This window comes from Polyodon spathula, chromosome 1, assembly GCF_017654505.1.
Source record: "Polyodon spathula isolate WHYD16114869_AA chromosome 1, ASM1765450v1, whole genome shotgun sequence".
NCBI classification, from domain to species: Eukaryota; Metazoa; Chordata; class Actinopteri; order Acipenseriformes; family Polyodontidae; genus Polyodon; species Polyodon spathula.
The window spans coordinates 95,415,868-95,437,955 of NC_054534.1; the positions used below are offsets into that span (position 1 = coordinate 95,415,868).

Here is a 22,088-nt window from a genome sequence, read left to right on the forward strand (position 1 = left end):
GTCCCTTAGAGGTCCCTAAAAGGTAAAAACCTGGCCTTGGTGGATTAGTTAAAGTAACATTTAATAAATGTTTTATGTGTGTGTGTGGAAAAGTGGTTTGTAGTGCACAGGTGCAGTGGTGATGTGGTGCTCAGGCACAAGACAGTTCATGGTGAAAAAACAGCTCTTTATTTGCTGACAAATAATAATACCTGGCCCTACACAATGCTGTGTATCACTCAGGCAAACCACAAGGTTCAGTCCTGAAATAATAATACAGTAAACAAGACACACACAACACGGTCCCAAGCCCAGAGTGAGTGCTCTTCGTGAAAGTGGTGGTTTACAGGTTTATTCGTGTTCAATGGTGAAGTGGAGTCCGGGTTTAAATGCTGGTGGTTTAGCTACAGCTCCCGGGGGTTAGCCTTCTATAATGACAAGCACAGACAGTTAGCAACAAACAAAACACTTAACACTCACGGTAATTATTTCAGTTTCCCAAATGGGTCCTTTCAGTAACCACATCAAAGGAACAGATTACATTGTTACATCCCCTATTATACCTTCAGTCACACCCTCCGGTAGCTAGTTCAATCACGTCTCCTCCGATCTAGGACTGGCACATCATATACCGCATTAGGGCGATTACTTCGGGCATTGTGACTCCGCCCCCTTCCTGCCAGACCATCCAGTACGAGGCACACTGTTACAGTGCCCTCATATTGGGGGAGAGATTGCTGACTAGGATTCATTCACTCTGTCACAGTGAGTGTGTGGAGAGAGGTATTTCCAAAATGTGACAAGTGGAAATTGAAACGAAAATGGAAGGGGTTTTATTAAATGTGATTTCTGCAACATTTTTTTCAGTTAACCATTTAGAGGTGGATTTTCTTCTCTGAGTACCTGGATGATTCAGAGTACACATTCTCTCCAATATCTTTCTTAGTAATATGAGAAACATTTTGGCTGTCATCAATCGGTTCTCTCTCACTTTGAGAAATGTGTTGTGTTGGTTAACAGTGTTAAGAGTTTGGGTGAAGTTTGGATATAGAACATATTGGCCAAAGCACTGCACAGTTGCAGTTGTCAACACATTAGTGGCTGCTAAAAACATCACAGTAGTGGTACCATTAATGCAAAAGGAGTAATGTGCTGCACTGCAGTGACTGTCACTAGAGTGCTTGCATGAGCGCACACGAAGCAGATCAGCTTTATAAATTGTCAGAAGTTGCTGCATAATATATATTTCTTCATCTAAAATGTTCAGCTTTTAATATAAAATCCCACTTTCATTTCTCACATCAGAGGTGCTGCTCGTGTAAAGTGTTTGATTCAAGTTTTATCTATTTATTTATTAAACAAGTCATTTGTTAATTGCACTTCAGCCATGTTTATAAAGCAATTAAATTATATTTCATTGCACATTCATTTTCCCATTAATAAATGAACTCTGTATTATGATTTAATTGTACTAATGATCCATCTGTTAACATATTAGCTCTGTGGGTTTCTATCTAAGGCCTGTTATTTGTAAACAGAAATTGCTTGCATGGGTTTTCCTTGCAAGACATGTCAAAAAATGATTCCCCCTTGCTGCAGGGTGTTTAATTATTTATACACTGGAATTATTCTTGTGTTCTGTTATTAGCTATCTGAGAATGAGTGTCCTACTTGTGCTTTTTGCATCCTCTTTAAATGAATCAGCCATGAATGAAAAGCTAATCTTTAATTATTAAATTCCAGCCCAATACCTGGGCTTTATGTATTGGATTAATTGTTATTGAATGTAAAAAATGGTGCAAATTAAAATATTCCCTGCCAACTGTCAAGTTTGTTTTGTTAAACACATTTATCACCCAATTTAGAATGAAATGAGATAGCCTTTTTCCTTTAAGTTTCTTTAACAGCTTATATGCCCTTCGAAAGGCTAGTTAGGACAGTGCCAGTTCAGAGATGTACTCTATATTTTTAATACTCTAGCTATGGCATATAAACACTGTATTTAGGGTGTGTATTGTGTGAATACACATATAACCACAGAAGATTGGTTAGAATCTGAAAAAAGTCTGTCACATCGCTACTTTTAATTCAACAGTGTCTCCCTCTTGACTCACCCCATTCCTACCTGGCGGCTTGGTCACTGTCTGGCCACTCTGTTTTATTAAGTGCCAAATCAAATAGCTGTATCCAGTGACAGACTGGGACTAAAAATTGGCCGTGGAATTGAGGCTGTGGCCTCTATACCTATACTCATTACTTAAACATATTAATAGACTTTAAATAAGGCCTGTTTCGTTATTCAGATTAGTAAATGCAATACAATCAATCTCCTTACATGTACACCTTGTGAAATAACTGGTCGTTATGAACTTTGTTCGGGACCTTTAACGTCGTCTTCTAGTGCATACTTTTCAGACAACAAAATTCACAAAGTGAACAAGTAATAAACAAACAAAAATCCTAGCTTCAATTGAGAGCGCTTACCAATTTGTTTCCAACCCTAGCTGACAATCAGACAGGTAAGCCCATTACAGATGTACAAAAGTGAAATAAAACACAGTATGTTTAAAACCACACTGGTTACTCACAAGCATGCACTCCTCAGGTCTGTTGTTCAGGTCTTAACCATAACCATCTTCAACAAAGGCATTAGACCTATTTAAATACCTGCGACATTTCTTCAATAATGTGGGTATAGGCTATGCATCAAACGTAGTCCTATATACCTTCCATCTACTACTTTACTTTACCACAGCCTCTATACTGAGTGACTATAAGGCCACACACACATACCTATAAGCAACCATCCCACGTGGAAAGAAAATATATTTTGAATATATTTCAAAACAAATATGAATACTACATTTTCATGTTATATTAAATATATGTTTCATATATGTAAAATGTAGGTCCAACATACAGTATGTCCCGTAAAAGCCATATATTTAAAATATATGAACCATATAGACCATACAACTTGAAATAACTTAACAAACAACTTGAGAGTGCTTAAGAGACTTGTTTTCTCCTTTAAAAAATTGAAGTTAATTAAAGACCAAATGGTTGTATTATTCTTAAATTTTAAATATATTTAAATAACTAAACACCAGTACTACAGTATTTGTCCTTAAATGTCTGGTGTCTGGATTTAGTATTTCCAGGTCTTATTTTTCAAACTTAAACATGCAGTTGCTAATCAATTTTCCCTCGGAACCCAAGGTAGTTTACCTGGTAAGAACACAACGTTGTCAGGGTCAACTTTACCTCACCTCACCTCACTACTGTACAGTTTTGCTATGTTTTCATCTGACAAAGGGTTTGGCTTAAAAGCGATTTGAAATTAGATTTTAATTCATTTCTATTGGCAGTAGATCAAGATTAAATCAATTTCAATTGGCATCTGTCTGCCCCAGTTAGGATTGCTGGCAGGAAGAACTCGATCTCTCCAACACGCTCTGATGGTGTAAATTAACTAATGAGCACCCAATTCGAAGGATTCCATAGGCAGGTTTTAAATCTCCCTGCAGAAAATATGTAGGTTATGAATAGGCTTTCCTGCTGTTCGATTATTTTTTTTTTGCCAAATCGACGATTAATATTTATTATAATAATGTTTATATATAATGTTTATTTAGATCTCTTTTCAATTCAAGCAGAGAATCGGTGACATTGACCTTTAAGCTTAAAAAAAAAAAAAGACTATGAAAAACGTCTCATTTAGGAAACTCCTTTATTATATTCAACATGCAACAAAACCATGGTTACCAACATTCTAATTAAACACAGTGGAGCTATACCCATAGATAAAGAGCCTACATAAATTAGAAAGTGCCTCAAATAAACACTAGAAAACGCAGCATATAAAAGAGTATTACACAGACTTTTATAGCATAAATGTATGAGTAAAAACAATACCCACAGAACAATAATTGCACAGAAGTAACTTGCACTTATTATTGAGCTCCGCCCCTCTTCTGCTTCAGATGCCTCTTTTCCACTGTACAACAGGGCCGCGCCGGAGCCTTACTGAGACCTCACAGGCTTGGTGCGCTACTTCAGAAAATTAAAAAAAACAAGGAAACTACCAAAAAAAAAAATCATGTTAATGCAACGATACTGAAGTTAGCTTGTTATTCCCTAAAACACTCAAATGTAACTAAACTTGAATAACTGGGGTATTTCAGGGGATAGATCTCCTCTGGCTGCTCTTTTCAAAGTTAATACAAACACAGGGGAACCCCTCTGCATCATCCGTATATATTTATCCTGGTCCAAAACAGAATTTGGTACAAGAACTGCGAGCAAACATGGCACACATAGCAATATTTACATCGGGTTTAGTGCAACATTTCAAGGTAGGTATGCAGAAGTGGAAACCCTGTGTGTGATCCATATATATGAAATGAACAGCCTATATTGATTTATCCACGGAAATACCCCAAGACCCAGTTACTTATTCAATTGTAGTTACATTTGTGCGTATTTTAGTGAATAAGAAACTGGGATGCGAATAAGAAGCCAACTTCAGCATCGTGTTAATGCGGTAATAAATACGTTGCAGACATATGCTTTTAAATAAAATCTAATATAAACGTGGTATTTAAGTCGAATTGTACACAGTTGTGACCAGTTTATAAAGCGGATGAGCACATTTGAAAATGGGCGGATATTTTTAACAGATTAACAGGTGTAAAAATTCGGGCCCATTGACTTTTGTGTAACATCCAGATTGGATTATAAACTGGGCTTCTGTTTTTCAGTTTTTATTAATTGTATTCCTCAATACTTATTTTTAGCTGTTTTCGAGTTTTATGTAAATCTTTTTTTTTTTTTTTTTTTTTTTTTTTTTTTAGGGAGGGGGCTTTCGTTTTTGATATACTGCATGAAATTTGTGTTTTCGGTTACTTTCCAAAATGCTTGAGCGTTTTTCTTGTGTCAAAATATGTTTAGTAAGTAACTCGACAGTACATGCACACTGCAACAAAGTCCCTATGGTCACAGGTACATCCTTCTGGGGGTTTTGTGTGGAGGCATTTTTGTACATTTTGCCACAATTGTGTTTTAAATCTTCCATCTCTTAACTGTAATACAGTTTTAAATCCCGCTAACAAGCCTCCATCCTGATTGTAATCTCGTTTTAAATCTTGCAAGCGGTTTCTCCAATAGAAATGTAGGAATGTGCTGTCACTCAGTAGTTGGGGCGGGTTTATACTATTCATGAAGGCGGGACATTGCCCAGCAGCACTGGGAAATGTATTTATTATTTTTGTAGGTTTTTTTTTTTTTTTTTTTTTTTTTTTAATGGGAAAGGGTAAAGTCAACGTGAACTGATTAATCATTTCCACAGTTTTTCTGGTGTTTATTGACTATCCACTGATTTTATTTATTTATTTATTTAATTTTTTTTATTGTGGGTGTTTTATCTGGTTTTACGGTTAGAACCGAAAATCAGAAGCCCCAATTATAAATTGTAAACTGCAGATGGAACTGGCTGCAGCCCAAGTGTGATATTGCTTTTTACAGATTGGTTTTGTGGCTTTTGAGCTCCTGGGTGTAAAGAGCCAGTGGGATCGGAGTATGTTCCTTGACCTTCATCTCATGAGCTATGTGTGGATTTGCTGCAGAAGGAATATAAGGAGCCATTCTAAACTGAGGAAAAAAACAGGGCTACAAATAATTGGATTGGCATTGCATTATTCTTTACCGACAATTCTCAACTCCATTTCAACCGACAGATACTTTTTCCCTGTTTTCAATGATTGATACCCTGATCCTTGTTTTGTATGTTGTATGCATATTTGCATAGTTTTGTTCAAGAGTTCACAGTATGAGAATGTTTACAGAGCAAAATGGATAGTGCAGCTGTTCAGTCTTGCTTAGTCTCACTCACATTTCTCTCTCATTCTCACTTCCTGTATCCCCTACATAAAGGTCAACCCCCAATTAATATACAGAAACCCTAACTGTCGATTTACTTATTCATTTTCTGTCCTACAATTGTTAAATCTACCACTGTATCGATTTATGGTTGCTTTTCTTCATTTTTCTAACTTTACTATTTTAATAGATCCAATGCAGGTCAGTTTTTTTCAGCAGGAAAGATTGTGTTTCTCCAAGAACTGGAAAAAAGAGCATTCAGCGTAACGATGTCAACGTACTGACCTTTTTAAAACGTGCTTTCTGTTGAGTTTTACTGGCTGACTCCCCTTAACAACAGTGTCGTCAGTGAATTCATTAGTTCCTGGTGTCTGTTTGGTTGAAAGTATCATATGCAGTAGCTAGAAAACAGTCCACAGAGGCCATGATAAATAACAAAGCAGTGTGCAGCACGAGACACAGCACCAATGTATTGGGCATGAATATCATATGTATAAAATGAAAGACATTGTAAGTGCAAAATCTATTTTCCCTGCCGGGGATAAAAACTGAAAGTGAAAGCCAGGGACTGAGTTAAAGAGCCAGGGAAATTCCCTTCATTCTCCTATCAAATCGTGTCCTGGTGATTGTTGTTATTAATAACTCTATATTTACTTTGGCAAACCATAACACACATCTGCCATTTGTAAATACATTTGAAATCAATATTTGCTTGGTCAATGCTTACTGCAGATTGCTGACGTGCGTTGATAATGTATATTCCTGTGGGCTGTTTCTGTAACTTCAGAAAAAAAAAAAAAAAGTTGCATATCCAGCACTGCGTCAGGAATACAAAACACAGAAATGTGTTTGTTTCTAAATCCTCAGAACACCCGTTGCAAACCAGGTTGTTCCATTCCCACAAATTCTAAGATCTAACATTAGCAGGGGAAGAGGGAACCAATAATAACCCGGGTGTATATTCGTTACGTAACAAATATACAAAATATAGAGTTTATTATATGTTAAAGCTAAGGTCGGTAGGTTGTCCCACTGAAATGACGAATCTGCTTTGGAGGTACAGAGTTCTGGTCATTTTTTTACAGAGCAAAACATTTTCCTAAGAACCATATCAACATAAAATACATAATACTGCTCTAATAATAATAAAAAATGTCCAATCTGTTTTTTCAACTTGGATCTTTTTTTACTATCAAAGTTTAAACATCTTAAGCACTTTAATCTTTATAGTAAAATGTTTGAGATAGTTCTTGATCTTTCATATTATAAAAGACAAACATTGGGGCACTGTTCCATTAAATTCAATCAATATTTACCTGATAAAGGATGGCTAGATGGAATGCAGGGTAAGTCATATTCAGGGGAGTGCAAGGGTAAGTCATACAGTAAGGGGAATGCAGGGTAAGTCATATAGTCAGGGGAGCGTTTATGGCTGTGCTAAGTTGTCGATCTTTACTGGTGATTCCACAGAGTGAGTTGTATTGAATTTGCTCTGGTGCTTCCAGTTCTTGAGGAAGTGAAATTGGCAAAATTGCTTCTCCTCAGTGTGCAACTGTGGACCCTACATGCCCGTCTTTTACAGGCAACTGCTGTCTATAGTTGCCATTACTTAAACTTTAATTCTTGCAGGACTGTGGCTCATTTCCCCAGAAGTATTGCCCACAACCTGTATGTTTTGTAATGACCGATTTATTGAATAATTACAGCCCTAATTTCATGTAATGCAGAATTGCCGTTTCTGTTTATTTTACTTAAGAGCACCTCATGGGTTGTATGTCAACTTAATCACGGTTTGTGAAAGTAGACTGACAAATTACATTAGGATTAATGTCACTCAGATGAAAAGAAACATGACCAATCGGCTTAGAAAATGTCCCAAAGACATAAATTGGAAGTTAATAATAACCCAGCACTTTGTTATTGTGGGTATTAAGTAAATATATATATCAAAGAATTATGACTTGTGGTAAAAGTATGACAGTTGCCCCAGTTGTTTGTTAGGTACTAAATGACATTACCTGAAATATTGATTGTTTATTATTATTTGTATCCATTTGCAGGTGTGGAAAAAGTATTCAAAACGTGTTACTTGAGTAAAAGTACTGTTACTTAGAAAAAAAATGCAATTAAGTAAAAGTTAAAGTATCCTTCTGGAAAACTACTTGAGTAAAAGTACAAAAATATCATATCTTAAAAGTACTCAAGTATCAGAAATAAAAAGTAGTTGCCCTTAAATTCTACCCATGGAAATCCGCCTGAAAAAAAAAAAGCAAAACCCCTGTATGTATTCACTTCTGATATTATTTACCTTTCCTGCTTGATGGAAGAAAATCTCTGTTCTTATACTGTACACACACTCTGAACGCAGTCTGTCAGTGTCTACTTCCTAGCTGTCCTTACTGTATCTATTAAGCGATAGAGCCCGTCGATGCAGGCTCTACCATATGGTAGATGACCGTGACTGGAGGTTTGCGTCCCGAGCCGAAAGTGAGGGTGCTAACGAAAATCAAGGCCATCTACCACATGGTAGAGCCCGCATCTTGAGGGCTCTGTTGCTACTAGAAAATAATTAATTTTTTAAAAATTCTGCTTCTGATATTTTGCCGGGTAACCTTCCGCTGAGGAAAATAGTCCCTAACGTAATTAGAATAGAAAAACAACACAGATGTAGAGAAAACAGTTTTTATTATTTTTGTAACATCAGTCAGACTCGAAACTTGTTGTTGGAGGCGGGGCGTCATTCAAGCAGACGGGGAGTGGATTGGCTGGTGCGGAAAGAACTGAAACGGGGTTCGCAGTTTGACTGGCTGGTTTTGAGGAAGGGTGTTGTTTGGATTCAGCTGATGACAGAATTGTGGAACAATCCTGTCTTTCCTGATGATTTGCTGTCCAGTATCTGAGATTTGAGTCTTCATTGGCATCCTGTCACAGACATGATTTCACTTGCCTTTAGATCAGCATCAGAAAATATGCTTAAGTAGCTTTTTATGTTATCAGATTAGTTGTACATTAGAATGTTAAGGGAAAAATCTGGTATTTATGCACAGATCGATTTAAAATTAAATTCACAGTTAAGCAATTCAACGTTCCAGCGGGTATCTATGCAAAATAGAGGTCTGCTAGATCTGGAAGATGATTGGCTATTCACACTCAATCGTTTTCTAGTTAAATTTAGAATAGCAAATAAAGTTGTTTTTTAAAACTCAATCGAAAATAGTGTTAATCAGCGGCTATAGAAACAACTCTATGGTTTTATTCACCAGTTGTAAAACAACTTCAATAACTTTATTTCAACGGATCACCAGCAAAACAGACACGGTACCTGTTCTCTGACAGCACTTTGAATACATTTTATGAGCACAATAGCACGATTACCAATAACACTTCAGAAAATAAATAAATAAATAAAATAAAAAAATAAAGTAGTCTAACGTACTGATATTTAGCTGGCTGTACAAATATGCACTCAAATCCTATTTTAAAAAAAAAAAAAAAAAAAAAAAAGTAACACTATGTAACACAATTTTTGTTCCTGGGTAGTAAGTGTTATTTCCTAATTGTTTATGCCTCAAAAGTATAGAAAATGGCTATTATTCCCCACAAACTTTGCTTTTGTGACCAGGACAGTGATATTTTGAAATTTACCTATTTCCAGTGAGAAAACAGGCGAATTTGTGTCTTTTTGTTCACATAAAGTCAGAAAAAAACAACATATGAATCCAAATTAACATGCATTTATACTAAAGTAATACAAAAATGACTACAAAAGATTTAGAAGTGAGTAGTTTTTCGAGATTTACGATTATACTGTAAATCACTTTCACGAATCAGTTGACGGTATCCCGAACCTGCTGGGAAGCACTACGCTGGTGGAATGTTCCGGCAAACATCCACCAGGGCGTTCGCCTGGGTCCTATCTTCCGGAGGGAAGTGGTTACGACCGACGTGTCCAACTGAGGTTGAGGAGCAGTCTAGAACGGTTCAGGGACCCGCGGAGTGTGGTCAGGACCCTGGAGGTCAGCCCACATCAATGCTCTGGAACTCAGAGCAGTGGACCTTGCCCTCCGGCACTTCATACCAGTGCTTCTAGACAAGCGCGTGTTGGTGCAGTCGGACAACACCACGGTTGAGGCGTACATCAACAGCCAGGGCGGCCTGCGGTCCCCCCGTCTTCACCGAATGGTAGCACGGCTGTTGCTATGGGCACAGCCGCGCTTGACCTCTCTGCGCGCGGTTCACCTACCGGGCAGAGTGAATTACGCAGCGGACCTCCTATCCAGAGGAGGCCCTCTTGCAGGAGAATGGCGTCCCCACCCTCAGGTGGTAGAGCGCATCTGGGAATGGTTCGGCAGAGCGCAGGTGGATCTCTTCGCTTCGCAAGAAACTACGCACTGCCCCCTATGGTTCTCGGTGAGGGATCCCGACAGCCCCCTAGGAGTCGACGCACTGGCTCACGATTGGCTGCCAGTCCTCCTATATGCTTTACCACCGACTCCGATGCTCCCCGCCTTCTTAGAGAAGGTCAGGGTAGAGCGAGCGACAGTGATTCTGATCGCTCCTCATGGCCTCGGAGAGTATGGTTCCCGAGTGTGGTGCAGTTACTGCATGATCAACCGCGGGAGCTTCCCCTGCGAGCAGACCTATTGTCCCAGGCCGAAGGTCGGCTTTGGCACCTGAGTCCCAAGCTCATGCAGCTATGGGCTTGACCCCTGAGCGGGAGTGCCTGTCAGCCTTAGGGCTTTCGACAGCAGTGATCTCGACCATTACACAATTTCTTCCACGTACCCCCCAGAGATCTCTGGCGTACCCCTGGGGGTACGCATACCACACTTTGGGAACCACTGTCTTACCTGATGACGGCGGTTGCTTGTGTTGTGTGGTTCCATTGGCTGCTTGTGTGGGGGTGTGAAAACCCTAACACCACATTTTCTTGTGTTGTGGGGATGATACAATCTTTAGATGATGAATCTGTAAATCGGAACAGCCCTAATTTGTGTGTGTGAGATGGTATATATATATATAGACACACACACACACACACACACAAATTATTAATCTGTTCCGATTAACAGATTCATCATCTTTGCAAAATGGCTGTGACTATTTCGGGAGACATAGTTATTAATACAGTAGATAATGCTGACAACATATTTTACAAGCAGACAGCTGCAGAACATGTCCGCTTGTTCCTGTGGTAAAAGATCATTTCCATGGTCTTAATCAACACTCCATATAAGGTTTTAGGTCATGGAGTAATTTACTCTCCAATGTAGACACTATGCAAGTCAAATGTATTTTGGGTGAGTAAAATGCAACATTACCTTGAAGTCACTTTCAGTAAATACTGTATGGGGTATGCATTAGCTACTTACATTTTAACTGTAATGTTACTTAAACTACTGTACAAAAACTTGGTCTAATAAAAGCAAGTATTCATATTTGCTTTATTGACTACAAACCATATGGCTGTGAAGCAAATAAACAAACAGAAAATATATTTTTTAAATCCAACGCTGCAGATGGAATATACTCAACAAAAGGCCTGCAAGCACATATTATATATTACTATATATCCCACAGAGATCCAACTACACTTTTTTTTGTTGTTCCCTAATTAAACAGGACAGCTAAGCCATATCCCTGTACCAGGTTGTAATTATGCAAACAAACATTCAAACTAACAGACCTTACAACACATCAATCTTCACACCTTGTTCTCCTCTACTTCCCCAAACCCCATTCTTTCCAAACTGGCATTTTTATACCCACACCTGTTAGACAATATACCCACACCTATCTGGAATTTCTTCCTCGGGGTTATGTTTTTCCCCTGTCTCGTCTTCGTTATCTGCCATGTTGCTCTTTTCATCTTGATATCATTTTCTGTAAAAGTCTTCAGCTCTCTTCAAAATCAGTTCTGGTTCTTGATGACAGTCCTGTCCTCTTGTATGATTTGCTAAAATCTTCCCTCCCAACAATTACCCTTTGGTTTGCTTTCTTCATGCTTTGGTCGTTTTCAATAGTTTTTTCTACAGTCGAACAATGATATATCCTCATTAATGCACTTTCTTACTGTCTCGCACAGCCCAGTGTATTCCATCTTTGATATACCTGTTCGATTATCCATACAAATCGATTATATAAACTAGTATCGGTCCCAATTAGTTTGGATAATTGACTTTCTAGTGTGTGTATATATAAAGAAAGTGACTATGTAAAACAAAGACATGGATTAAAAACAAATCTTAAAAAAGAGGATACAAAGAAAGAATTATAGATACAGAGTTAAAAAAAGTGGATAAACTAAAAAGAGATGATCTACTAGATTATAAAAATAGAGATAAAAAGGTCAAGAGAGTCCCATTAGTAATGACATACTCTAAACGTTTGCCTAATATTTCTAAGATAGTGTGGAAACACTTGCGTATTCTACATAATTCAGAAAAATTGAAAAAAGTGTTTCTTAAGGCCCCAGTTGTAGCATTCAAAAGAGAAGCTAATTTAGGTGATATTCTAGTTCACAGTAAACATAAAAGAATAATTGATAGAATAGGTTCTACAAATACTTGCACTAGTACATGTAAAGTTTGTAAATACATGGACAAAAGTAGAAATATAATTAAACATAAGAACACCACATATCCACTAAAAACTAATGCCTACTGTAAAAATAGCAATGTTGTTTATGGAATAGCCTGTGAAAAATGTGATGAAATAAGATATGTTGGAGAGACTGGGACGACTTTATATAAAAGAATTCAGAACCACCTTTCATTAATTAGAAATAAAAAAACGAATGAACCAATAGTACAGCACTTCACCAGTCAAGGACATGACATAAATGATGTAAAGTTTGTAGTATTAGAACAGCTAAAATTAGATAATGCGACATATAGAAGAATAAAAGAAAGTAAATGGATAAATAGACTGAACACAATTATGCCAGCGGGACTCAACAGAAAAGAATGAACTAATTCCAATAAATATATAGTAGTTAAAAATAATTAAATAAACAAAATTAATTCAAAAGTTGTGCATGCTGATGTGCTGGGGAGGCTGATCCTAAGAGCCAGCATTGCATGATAATATAAATATAAGTTTATATAAAATAATGTTAATTAAAATTAATATAGATTTAAAGATATAAGTAAAAGTGATGTCACATATAGAACACCATTACATCATGTAAGAATAAATCATGGATTTGAATATAAACAATAACAAGTAGCTGTCATGCCGTCAAACACCTATAAATACCTCCAATGGTAATGGCTCCCTTGAGAAAGATATGTACAACATATCGAAACGTTGGGCAGCTGGCTCTTTGAGCTAATATATATATATATATATATATATATATATATATATATATATATAGAGATATATAGAGAGAGAGAGAGAGAGAGAGAGAGAGAGAGAGAGAGAGAGAGAGAGTGTGTAAGGTGGCAGGAGGAGGGTCAGATTTCTCCCTGCCTAAAAACATGTAAAAATACACATTTTGTTTAATTGCTTTTGTTTAATTTAATTGTATTATTTGTTAATTATCCGATGCACCTGGAGGTAATTGTAAATTAGAGCAAGGTTCATGGTATTTAAAGAGTGCAGCCAGTTTGTTCTGGAGTGTGGCTGTAAAGAGCTTGATTGTTGGTGCAAATAGAGGTAAAACCTACATTTTGTTTAAAACTTTTTGTAAAGTATTGTTTGGCAGGTAAACATCACAGCTGTCCTATACGTTAGTCAGGGCAATCTTTAGTTAGTGCTCTGAGGGAGTTAGGGTTTTGTTTGTTTTTAGTTTTGAATTAAAGTGTACGTACGTTTTTTTTTTTTTTCTGAGTCACGAACACAAATTAAGGTCAGCCTGGTCTCACACACACACACACACACACACACACACATATATATATATATATATATATATATATATATATATATATATATATATATATATATATATATATATATATATATATATATATAAATATGATAACTATATATTGGAAAGAACTACGACAATTTGATGCATGTTAAAAGTTAAACTCTATGATTTCCATTTGAGATATCAGTGGTAGCAGTGTGTGTGTGTATCTATATATATATATATATATATATATATATATATATATATATATATATATATATATATATATATATATATATATATATATATATACACATACAGTACTGTGCAAAAGTTTTAGGCAGGTGTGAAAAAATGCTGTAAAGTAAGAATGCTTTCAAAAATAGACATGTTAATAGATTATATTTATCAATTAACTAAATGCAAAGTGAGTGAACAGAAGAAAAATCTAAATCAAATCCATATTTGGTGTGACCACCCTTTGCCTTCAAAACAGCATCAATTCTTCTAGGTACACTTGCACAAAGTCAGGGATTTTGTAGGCATATAGTCAGGTGTATGATTAAACAATTATACCAAACAGGTGCTAATGATCATCAATTCAATATGTAGGTTGAAACACAATCATTAACTGAAACAGAAACAGCTGTGTAGGAGGAATAAAACTGGGTGAGGAACAGCCAAACTCAGCTAACAAGGTGAGGTTGCTGAAGACAGTTTACTGTCAAAAGTCATACACCATGGCAAGACTGAGCACTGCAACAAGACACAAGGTAGTTATATTGCATCAGCAAGGTCTCTCCCAGGCAGAAATTTCAAGGTAGACAGGGGTTTCCAGATGTGCTGTCCAAGCTCTTTTGAAGAAGCACAAAGAAACGGGCAACGTTGAGGACCGTAGGCGCAGTGTTCGGCCAAGGAAACTTATTGCAGCAGATGAAAGACACATCATGCTTACTTCCCTTCGCAATCGGAAGATGTCCAGCAATGCCATCAGCTCAGAATTGGCAGAAAACAGTGGGACCCTGGTACTGTCCGGAGAAGTCTGGTCAGAAGTGGCCTTCATGGAAGACTTGCGGCCAAAAAGCCATACCTCTGACGTGGAAACAAGGCCAAGCGACTCAACTTTGCACGAAAACGCAGGAACTGGGGTGCATAAAAATGGCAGCAGGTGCTCTGGACTGATGAGTCAAAATTTGAAATATTTGGCTGTAGCAGAAGGCAGTTTGTTCGCCGAAGGGCTGGAGAGCGGTACACGAATGAATGTCTGCAGGCAACAGTGAAGCATGGTGGAGGTTCCTTGCAAGTTTGGGGCTGCATTTCTGCAAATTGAGTTGGGGATTTTGTCAGAAGTAATGGTCTCCTCAATGCTGAGAAGTACAGGCAGATACTTATCCATCATGCAATGCCATCAGGGAGGCATCTGATTGGCCCCAAATTTATTCTGCAGCATGACAACCACCCTAAACATAAAACGAAAGTCATTAAGAACTATCTTCAGCATAAAGAAGAACAAGGAGTCCTGCAAGTGATGGTATGGCCCCACAGAGCCCTGATCTCAACATCATCGAGTCTGTCTGGGATTACATGAAGAGAGAGAAGCAACTGAGGCTGCCTAAATCCACAGAACTGTGGTTAGTTCTCCAAGATGTTTGGGCCAACCTACCTGCCGAGTTCCTTCAAAAACTGTGTGCAAGTGTACCTAGAAGAATTGATGCTGTTTTGAAGGCAAAGGGTGGTCACACCAAATATCAATTTGATGTAGATTTTTATTTTGTTCACTCACTTTGCATTTTGTTAATTGTTAAATATAAACTATTAACATATCTATTTTTGAAAGCATTCTTACTTTACAACATTTTTTCACACCTGCCTAAAATTTTTGCATCGATCTCTGCCTCGCTATGTCTTAATAATCTTCAAGTTTGATCAATACCAGTGGCAGGCCGACTAATCTGATGAACAGGAGTGACAAGCAATAGTTGTTTGGCATTTCACCGTTTCGGTTTGAAAAAAAAAAAGATATAATATTCGTACCCATATGTATATATTGTTTCTCATATGGTTCGTCATTTGCAAAATGTGTAATTCTCAGTTGTCAGACAAAAAGGTACAGGATCTGTGATCTGGTACAAATTAACCCCTTAAAATAACTCCTAGCAGCAGTGTGTTATATAAACTGCAGCCTATTCAGTTATGCATCTGGGACTCTAAACAACAGAGAATTGCAAACCCTTGAGGTGATAAAAGCATGAATTAATAACTCAGTGTCTTGGCCTAGCCTTCCAGTTTACCTCAGGTGTAAAAATTATACTCAGCACAGGTGGGCAACGCCACCGTATACATCATTCCATAAAAGCCAGGAAATAGGAAGTTGCCATTGGGGGGGCTCAGTTCTGGTGAAGCTCGTTTCTGGGGGGGCTCAGTTCTGGGGGAGCTCGGTTCTGGGGGAGCTTTCGTTCTGGGGGAGCTCGGTTCTTGCAGGGCTCTGTCCAAGGGGAGTTCGGTTCTGGGGGGGCTCAGTTCTGGGTGAGCTTGGTTCTGGGGGGAGCTCGGTTCTGGGGGAGTCTGGTTCTGCAATTTAGTTTAAAACAGTTTGACGTCCAAGTCTGAACTTTAGGCAGAGACCTTCTGGAACCCAGCATTTGAAACCTCAACCTAGCACTTGATCAAGCGCGCAACCAGAGAAATGTGTGGGTGAGAAAGCAGATGAACTTAGTGATGATGGCTGAACATCTGTCTGCTTGTATTGTAAGTTTTAAAGAGTGTTTCTGAGGTTCTGTCACTAGGGAGGAAGAATTAATTAAATGTATTCAAGTATTATATCCAAGAATATGACAGATAAGTGGAGTAATGAATATAGCATTCATTGGGATTAGTAACTCCTCAAACACAGAATATTAAAATTAATTAAAATATCTCAAGGGGGTGGGAACTTAATTTTTCATTCACTGTACTGCCAATATAACAGAAAAATATACCAATATTTATTAAAATAATAAATGTTATCTGAAGTTCATTTTCTGGGGTCAACACTTTTTCAAATTAACTGCCAGCAGTGTTTGCTGACCCGATAACACTACCTAGTAAGAGTTGCACAGATTTTATGACATATTAATATAACATATAAAAATCTTCTTTCTCGCCCCCTCTTAGGGAATAATTATAGAACATGTTGGGCGAAGACCTCTTCTTATTGGTGGATTCGGAGCTATGGCTGTGTTCTATGGCCTGCTTACAATTTTCCTTAATTTACAGGTATAATGCATTACAATGATAGTTAATTAAAGAATGAACAAAGAAAAAAAAAATGTGATTAATTAAATAATGAACAAATAATCATTGCATACAACAGGCCACATTTTTAAATATGTGCCTACATTAAAGATTAAGAATACTCAAACTTAATTTTAATATATTTTTTTTTACATTTCCCTTACTATCTTGTAGTGTATGTAATCATTATGGGTGGTATTGGGTTATGTTCCAATTTTAGTTTCTATCATTTTTCTTTAAATCACTGTTTACTTGGCTTTGAGCTGGAGAATCCCAAGTGCCGGGACTGAACATCCTTCCCCATCCCATTGAAATGTTCACTGCAAGTGACGATAACTTTTCAACTCTGGATGGATGAGACTATATATATATATATATATATATATATATATATATATATATATATATATATATATCTATATATATATATAGAGAGAGAGAGAGAGAGAGAGAGAAATTTTTTTATTTTTATTTTTTTAGACTATTGGATATATAACAGCTTCAGGCACATTGTTGAAAACTGTATTCTTGAATTTGATATACTAGTGGTAGCCTTTTAGTTTTGTTATTTTGTTTTGTTTTTTTCAGACCAAAGCATACTGGCTGCCTTACCTCAGTTTTGGATGCATCATAGGAGTTATTGCATCATTTTGCATTGGCCCAGGTATGTTCAAAACACGCATATGGTAGTGACAAAGATTATTAAGAGACAATATATTTGTGTACTAATGGTTGGTATTCTTTGTAATTTCCTTCCAGTGAGACCCAAATTAAATTATCCAATGGAAAAGGTGACATCAAACATACAAAATTTGACAAATCCCTGTGTTGAAAAATGAATCAATGTTCCACATTCAATTATAGCATTGATTTTTAATCAGGTGATTGTCTACTTCATAAACACCCCCAGCCCCCCACCTCCAAAAAAAAAAAAAAAAAAAAAAAAAAACATGGGTTCTTTTCAAGTGATGGAAACTGTGGCAGATCATCATCGTTTTAATCACTACATTGCACCCTCCCTGGCATTTCACATATTCTGCAATCATTTTCAGATGTTTGATTTTCGTATCCTCAGTACACACATTTTAATTATGCCGTACAGACTTCTGTTAAGATCCGGTGACCCCTGTGGGTTAACCATGTACCCTCACTGTTTCACTGGTATTTTTAAAACCATGCTAACCTTTATACCTCCTAAGATATTTTACCCCCTCCCTCCTCGAAGTCAGAGCTGCAGATACTAGCTTTGTGTTTTGGTACTTGATTTAGAGGCCAGTGCAAATTCTATTTTATGACTTAAAGGTAGAACAAATAGAGAAATTAAATAATGTTCTCACTCATTTATCATTTGTTTATTCAGGTTTTTTTTCTGTTTTTTTTTTTATCACATCCTTGATTATTTTTTAAGTTTGTTCTCTAGCTCAGACTTTTTTTTAAAACAAATAAGAATGTACTGAGAAACAAAACAAGTATTGGAAACCAAATACCACGTGTGAATCAATAATTTTGTACACTGTATTTATTCTTCCTTTAAAGAGTAAAGGTCATTTCACACTGAAGGCGTTGCGTCTGGCGTAATTTCTTTTTTTAAATACAATACATCCTATGGAGGCATACACACCGGACGCGTCAAAACCGACAGCATAAAAAATAGACCTTGTCCTATTTTTCTGTGCGCATCGGGCGAAAATGTGTCTCTTAACCAATCACACTCCAGCTCACACCCCTCGTCGGCATGACAACAGACATCAACAGGTAGCCCTACTGTTAACACAAGCAGAGACATTGGCCTAATGAAAGTGAGTGATTTAAAACATTAGATATTGCCAAAGTGAAAAGTTTTCTTAAAGATAATGGAAACAAATAGAGCTACAGTAAAGAAAACAAGAAAACCCTTTCAAGGATTTTTGCCAGCAACACAAAATGAGACCTGACATGTTAAAAAAAAAAACCTCCATCTGAATTAAATGAATAAATATAATTTATATAATCTTTATGTTTATGTATATTTTACATTATTAAATTTTAGGACAGACAGGAAATACATAAATGTCCAGTCATCAAAATGCTTACTACTGTTGCTTGTTTTACTCAAGTAAAGTACTATAGTGTTGCTTGTTTTACTTATTTTGCACGTCTTGTGACTCAGATGTAGTTAAAAACTGATGGAAGAGCTTGCAGGTCCAGTTTTCTTGAAAAAAGGAGCAAAAAACAAAGAGAGAGAAGGCAGTAAGAAATATACAACCATGGAAATACAGGCTGCGCATGCAGTTAATGGAGCAGCATTTGGAAATGAAAAGGTAGAGAAATGTAAACAGTCAGCACAGTCAGGAGTATTATATTATTATTATTATTATTATTATTATTATTATTATTATTATTATTATTATTATTATTAATGCATAAATACATTATTAATACATATAAATACAATATTTTTCTTATTTGCGCTGTGTGCTTTTATTTATTTGTTTTAACTATGGCTGTTTAGGTTTTTATTTTAAAGGACAGTGCTCCATCACACACATGAATGAGTAGTAATTAATAAGTATATTATTTAATAATAAGAATACATCTCGACTTCTTGTGCATCACAGGTTTGTTGTTTCTTGCTTTCTAAATACGCTGGACGCTGACACTTTGACGTGACGCGCTCAGTGTGAAAAAACCTTTAGTAGCTGGGTTCCTAAAAAATATAGCGTTATACGTCCCCATGTGTTGCTACAGCTGTTCAAATAATGTACCTTTAATGTTTCTTTTCATTGTTAACATCATGACAGCCTTTTACACTTATAACTTTAAAGTCTGTTTCAAAGGTCTTTTCAACATGTCTGTTCTAGTGCATGGGTTGAGATCAGGGGTGTGTCCTCTCTGATCACTGCCGGAAGAGCATACAGCACCAGGGGTCGTTATTGCTGTGAATGTGGTTGTGTGGGAAAAAAAGAGTTTAAAAAACAACCTTTGAAACAGATTTTAAACTTATAAGTGTAAAAAGTTGTCAGGATGTTTATTTCTGAGTCAGGTTACCTTGTATAGTTTGTTTCCTAGATGCAAAAGTAGTCCAGCAGTTGTTCACATTGAGCTTTAACAAGCGAACCACACACGGTGCATTTGTCAAACGGACCGAGACCACCTCTTTGGGTGGACTCAGTGCGGTTAGTTTACCATGCAGACTGCGTTGTTCACACTTCACACCAAACATACCAAACCATACCGAGTGCAGACCTAACCCTCTAAACTGACCCAGTGTGAACAAAGCCTTTGGTAATTAAACTTCAGGTTTGTGCCATTTAAAGACAGTTATTGACTTCTGTGGGAGTGTGCCCCGCCACTGTGCATATGTTTGTGTTCTGTGTTGTATGTATTGTGTTAATGTTGGTGTGTTGTAGTTGGTACACTGGATATAATATGGGTTATGAACATGAGTGATTTAAAATGTAGATTTGTATTTAGGCATGAGAATTGCACAGCACTTCACGTGCAGGTAAAACGTAATAATATGTGAGTACAGGAAATTGCACTTGATTAATTCACGTGCAGTTGTACCAAGACTCCAATTGAATGATTGATTAGCAATCGAGTCTCGGTACAGCTACAAGTAAAGCAGCATGTTTTCACTCACTCGAGGTTGTGTGTTCGATAGTGGAGAACAGGTGAGAGAAAGAGGAGAGTAAAGCTAAAATATAACAATTGCTCAAGTGCCAGCATGGTACTTGTTTAGTGTTCATCCACTCGTTTTAGTGTTAGTACATTTTGTTTGTCTATTTATTTTGGCTCAAGTGCTATGTCCTGTTTTGGTGTCAGTGTTTTTGTTACAACCTTTTTATTTTCTGTTTTGTTCAATCTTTTATTTTACAATAAACCGGTGCAAGCAAGCGCTGTTTTGCACCGTACCTGCAGTGTCTGTCTCTTCCTGCTTCTGGTCTGACATCACCCACTACAGCTGTCTTTGTGACATCTTCTCATTTGGAAAATTGCTTGGGTTGTTTTAATCTTTGGCTTTGTCAAGTGGTTTTTTCCCATAAAGTTTACATAATGCTGTTTAAATATTGTATATTCAGAATCCCTTATATACAGTAAGCATACACAATAAAATTGTGTGATTTGTTCCAACATTTTTCTTTATTGTAATGGTACAAAATGACATTATTTAATACTGTAAATAAAATGTTGCATTACAATACATTTGGTCTGTAATTCATGCACCTAGTTATACACTATTGTGTAGTCTTTATGAAGATGCAAATAATGTCCAACTAAAACAAGCGGTTCTTCTGATATATGGAAAAATGTGAACATGCATACAAACACCTCCACTATACCCCCTTCGTAGGGGATTCATTCCCTAACGGGGGATAGCAAAGCCTTATTTAAGCGTGTGTAGATAATAGTTTTTCAGATCATTCAGAAAGAAGGCTTTTCCTTTATTTTAACAATATTTTCCAAACTGTTAAATACCATCATTTCAGGATTATTTGCAATCCGTAAACTGAAGGGAACACGGAAATTATTTGATGTGAGGGAAGACAACTATACCAAAATCAACTTTGAGAAAAAAAACAATGTGTGAGCACATCATGCACATTTTACACTGCAGGTCCTGTCAGTTTTTTTCCAAAGTAGCAGAGTATAATCTTTATACATGTTTACCCTTAAAGAGAAAAAAAACAACAAAAAAAAAAAAAACTAGCTATTCAAATGGTACTTTTCCTTCACCATTGGGATCTGTACAGCTTATATGAACACCAGCATGTAACCATTTTTATTCCTAGATCCACAGATTTGTAATTATTTTAACAACGGTCAGAACCTACTGTTTAAGAACACTTAAATCCTCAGAATTTCAACTTCAAACATATTGTAATGCATTTTTATTTGCTGGTGTAAAAAATAAACAAAACAGTATTTCGGGAAAGACTTAGAAAAGGAAGAAAATATATTACAAGCAGCATCAGATCACATCTCATGACAGTTAATAAGCATCAGTAAAGAAAGTTTTAGAAATACATTGTTGACAATTGACTCGATGTAATCAAACTTTTTAATACAGCATTGCTTTCAGCTACTGCAGGCAATATTGGGATGTGATATTAAGCACACT

At 36.7% G+C, this 22,088-nt stretch overlaps 1 protein-coding gene across 1 annotated transcript in view; it reads left to right on the forward strand.

Annotated features, from left to right (window-relative positions):
• Positions 1-22,088, forward strand: part of LOC121327741 (solute carrier family 2, facilitated glucose transporter member 9-like) — a 136,143-nt gene that overhangs the window by 91,395 nt on the left and 22,660 nt on the right. The window contains exons 9-10 of the mRNA XM_041271954.1: positions 16,868-16,969; positions 17,576-17,651. Coding sequence (XP_041127888.1) covers positions 16,868-16,969; positions 17,576-17,651 — 178 coding nt within the window. The remainder of the gene's footprint in view (positions 1-16,867; positions 16,970-17,575; positions 17,652-22,088) is intronic.